Source organism: Bison bison, unplaced genomic scaffold, assembly GCF_000754665.1.
Source record: "Bison bison bison isolate TAMUID 2011002044 unplaced genomic scaffold, Bison_UMD1.0 scf7180017864377, whole genome shotgun sequence".
Taxonomy (NCBI): domain Eukaryota; kingdom Metazoa; phylum Chordata; class Mammalia; order Artiodactyla; family Bovidae; genus Bison; species Bison bison.
Window position 1 is genome coordinate 435,920 of NW_011494949.1, and position 1,205 is coordinate 437,124.

The 1,205-nt window shown below is 67.2% G+C and overlaps 1 protein-coding gene across 1 annotated transcript in view; it reads right to left on the bottom strand.

Annotated features, from left to right (window-relative positions):
• SLC12A7 (solute carrier family 12 (potassium/chloride transporter), member 7) overlaps positions 1-1,205 on the bottom strand; it is a 34,240-nt gene that overhangs the window by 22,868 nt on the left and 10,167 nt on the right. Inside the window, exon 7 of the mRNA XM_010857133.1 lies at positions 196-250. Within this exon, the coding sequence (XP_010855435.1) occupies positions 196-250 (55 nt within the window). The remainder of the gene's footprint in view (positions 1-195; positions 251-1,205) is intronic.

Sequence of the window (1,205 nt, forward strand, 5' to 3'; positions counted from 1 at the left end):
CCTCCAGGGATCTTCCCACCCAGGGATCCAACCCGGGTCTCCTGCACTGCAGACGGATTCTTCACCACTGAGCCACTGAAGCCCGAGGCCACCCGGGGTGTAGGCAAAGGTCACAGGAAGTGGCCACGCAGCCCTGTCCACCGCGGAGCCATGCAGCCCCGCCCCGCCACGCCCAGCTGCCCGAAGCTCCCCTACCTGGGACCACGCCATTGGTCGCAATCGCACTCATGGAGATGGCAGTCAGCATCGTCTGAGGATAAACAGGGGGCCTCTCAGAAGACGGAGGGTTTCCAACAGCCACCTCAGCATGCAGACGGCGCCAGGCCCGGGCAGGGCCGCCTACAGGCCAGCTCCCAGCTTCTGACCACAGAGGGGCCGGGCGGCCGCGTGGCTGGAGCACTCGGGACCTTGGCTACTTGACCTCCAACGTCAAGCTCCTGGGATCACCCAGGGGTGCCCGGGCTCAAGGCCCTCCTGCACTGAAGGGCTGGTTTCTAGTGGGTGCCCACTCCCCGTGGGAGGCAAGAGGCCCCATCGAGATGCTTATCTCCTGGGGGGACGCAGGGGAACCCCATGGAGGCACACTTCCTGTGACGTGCCCAGGACCCTGTCTGCGCACCCCCGACCGTGGGGCGGAGGACCACGGGAGCCTGTCCAGGGCAGGCTGCCTCCAGCCCCACCACCTGCACAGGGACGTGGCCATGCCTGCGGCCGGCAGGCAACACTTCACAACCTGAAAACCAGACGGAAGAGCCCAGGGAGGCGTGAGGCCTCGGCGACCCACTGGACGGGTCCTGCCGGGCGCAACTCCGGTTCACAAGGCCCTGCTCCGTCTCCTGCTTTCGTCGGTTTTGGGGGAGATTCTTCCAAAGATGCTCCCGGGGACACTAAGTGCAGAACACCACGGCGCGACCCCACTGCCGCGGGGCGGCCGGGGGCCCTGCTCGTCTGCCCGCTGGGTCCTCCTGGGCTGGTGGCGCTTGCGGTCAGGGCGGCTGAATGGCCCTCCTCACCACAGGAATGGAGGGAGGGGCAGGGCAGGGGCCAGGGACCACTTGAGAGGGCCTGGTGCACCCGGGTCTGAATACGTCACCAGCAGGCATCCCCTCCTTCCAATGGGAGCCCCGGGGAATGCCCAGAAGCTCCCAGCAGGCAGGGGAGATGCTGCAAGTGCAGGCCGGCCGGCAGTGGTGACCGTCCAGGGA